The sequence below is a fragment of the Echinops telfairi genome, unplaced genomic scaffold (genome assembly GCF_000313985.2).
Source record: "Echinops telfairi isolate 266 unplaced genomic scaffold, ASM31398v2 ScPeMD7_30;HRSCAF=105, whole genome shotgun sequence".
Taxonomy (NCBI): Eukaryota; Metazoa; Chordata; class Mammalia; order Afrosoricida; family Tenrecidae; genus Echinops; species Echinops telfairi.
This window is the reverse complement of record NW_022103927.1, coordinates 4,764,037-4,766,746: the sequence shown is the minus strand read 5'-3', so window position 1 is coordinate 4,766,746 and position 2,710 is coordinate 4,764,037. Positions and strand designations below refer to the sequence as shown.

At 56.7% G+C, this 2,710-nt stretch overlaps 1 protein-coding gene across 1 annotated transcript; it reads right to left on the bottom strand.

The window, feature by feature from the left end:
- Positions 1-6: 6 nt before the first annotated feature.
- On the bottom strand, positions 7-872 carry TRIR (telomerase RNA component interacting RNase; the record flags this gene model as incomplete). Its single annotated transcript, XM_045289744.1, has 3 exons — positions 7-168; positions 443-520; positions 756-872. Coding segments are annotated over 3 exons (303 nt in total), but the record flags the coding sequence as incomplete, so codon positions are not given.
- Positions 873-2,710: the final 1,838 nt, after the last annotated feature.

Below are 2,710 nucleotides of genomic sequence, written 5' to 3'. Positions count from 1 at the left end.
GCATTAAATAGTTATATACATCGCAGAGTCTGAGCCCACGGGCAGGCGAGAGTGGGGAGGTCATTTCACCAGGGGCCGCGTTTTATCATCGTCGCCGCACTGGTGGGCTTTGTACTTTTTCACTTCTGCCATGTACTTGGCCCATGCGTCCCCTTTACTTGTTAATACCTGTGCAACAGAGGGAGGGAAGAGGGTTGGGAATGGGAGGCCTTGAATCTGAATCGGGACAGTCCGGCCACAGTTGGTCCCCAGGATCACCCCAAAGGGCCAGAGTCGAGTTATCTGGGTCCCTTGTTGTGTGTGCCTCACCCCACCCCTACCCCCACTGGGCACACTCATCCTCAGCCAGCGACCACACGGGTAGGGAGAGAACTCAACAGCTAGGAGCTGAACCCAGACGGACAAGCTGATGCTGGCCCATCCCCACAGCCAACCTGCTCACCTCATCCTCCGTCTTCTGCTTCTTGGCTACTATTCCCGTCTTGAGGGCTAGCTTGTTCCCGCCTCTGCGCTTGCCCACCTGGGTGAAGGGACAGAAGACTGCAACGGTTACAGGAGCTGGGGCCCGCCCTGGCGGCGCTGAGGCCCACTACACCTTCCTAGCCCGGCCCGGCGGCCCGTCCCGACGCCGGCCGACCTGCGCAGCAATCAGAGAGGAGCACACGCGACTCTTAGCACCTGCCCTGAGCCCCCAGTGCCCAGGCAGTGCTGGGCCCCCAGGCTGCCCGCCCAGGGAGTAAGAGAAGAGCACCCACCTTGGTGGGAACAGCTCTGTCTTCACTCTCCACGCCTGAGGCCTCTCCCTCACCTTGTAGGGACCACAGAGGTGGCGACAGCACCCTTCCCTGAGCATTTATCTTGTGCCAAGTTCTTGGGATGTGTCATCTTATTTCACCTTCACAGTACTCCTAAGATGGAGGTTTTAACTGGCCTCACTGTACAGGTGAGCAGTGTCTGAGGTGAGGCCACCAACCAGGGGAGCTGTATTCTCAGCAGCATGGAGCTAAGCCACCCACAGCAGAGCATCCTTAGCCACCAAGCCACACTGCCTGCCCAGCACCAAACTTGGCCTGGGACCTTTTGAGGCTGCTCCTGTAACGGCACCTTGCTGAATAGAGGGCAGTATGACAACTGTTACCCCTATTCCTGGGGGGGGGCGGGGGGGGCCCAGCCTCAACCTCCATTCCTCACAGCAACCTGGGGCCCGATACTTCCCACTGCCTCTAAGCAGTCTTCTTCTGGACTTCAAGCCTGGGCCCCATCTTCCCTTACTTATAAGACGTTTCTGACTACAGCAGGCTAGACGTGTTGTGTGCCAGCCTAAGCCCTCACCCTCCACAAAGGCACTCAGTGATGTGCACTGCAGGGACCAGTCTCATTTCAGATTATGTGATGGAAGCTCCCGTGCCCCGAATCACGGGGGATCCATGGCCAGATCAGCCTTCAATCTGGTATTCTCGCATCCACAGGGCCTTACTCCCAACGTCAGGGCCGAGGCTCGGAATTGTCCAGAAAGAACTTGTTTATTTAGTCCAAGGTGTCTCCATGTTGGCACTATCACCAACTTGGGCCCGGAATCATTCTTTGTTGTAGAAATAGGCAATAGCCCTGGCACGAGCCCCACCCCCCACCTCCATCCCAATTCTAGCAACCAAAACGGTCTCCGGGTCTTGGCAACCGTCCCCTTCTGGTTATAAACCAAGCCCCATGCTAAAATGTCTTGGCGGGATTACTTCACTGAATTGAAAGATGCTAAGACCTCTACTTTTGTAAATAGGAAAACTTAGACCAGGCCAGCCTGGACCCCCACCCCCACCCCTACCCCACGGATTGCAGGGCTCTAGTCTGTTGAGCCCACCTTTGTACACCCAGCACTGAACACAATACCTGTGGACAATCAACGGACACTGGACATTGGCAGCTCAGGGAAGTTAGGCAATTTCCCTCAAGTTACACGGTAAGCAGTCTGCGGTCTCTAAGCCACACAGCTCAAACTCCGGGGCGTCAATATGCCCCCTTCCCTACGGTGGGAGGTGGTCCCGACTGCCAGCCTGGGTGCTATTCAACAGCAATCCTGGCACCCTTATCCGTGGAGCTGTCTCCAACACAATTCCTTGGTGTCCAGTTTGCCCGGGCACGCTGCGGGATCCCCGGCCCGCTCCCAGACCTCTCTCGCAGGGAATCCAGGTTCTCTTTCTCCGAGAGGTTGGTGCGGAAGCATCCGGGCCCCTTATCGGGGTGAGGGGTGATCCTTTATCTGGTCTCTTCTGTGTTGTGCCTGTGTCCTGCGTGGAGGGCAGGGATTGGGCTGCCGTGGCCCCAGCACACAGAAGGTTCCCCAAAGCATCTGCCGAACCAACCAACATCTTTGGATGTGCCAAAACAGGCTCGTGAAGAGGAACTGAACCTCAGGACCAACAGCAGCAGTGGAGAAATTAGGGGCCAGGGAAAATGGGTTTTAGGAGTGAGACTGGCAGGAGAGGGCAGCCCCCTGACCCGGCCAGATGCATGCTTTATCATGTGTGCCACACGAGGAGGACTTGGTTACTGTGAGCAAAGAAGGCAAACCAACCACACAGCTCGGCACGAAGTCAAATTCTTTACTTCCCCAAAGTCAAGACTAAAGGGAAGAAGGGCAGGGTGGGAGCAGGAGGCAGTGGCAGAGACGGGAGATGAGGCGGGAGAGAGGGGCAGAGTAAACCACTGTTCT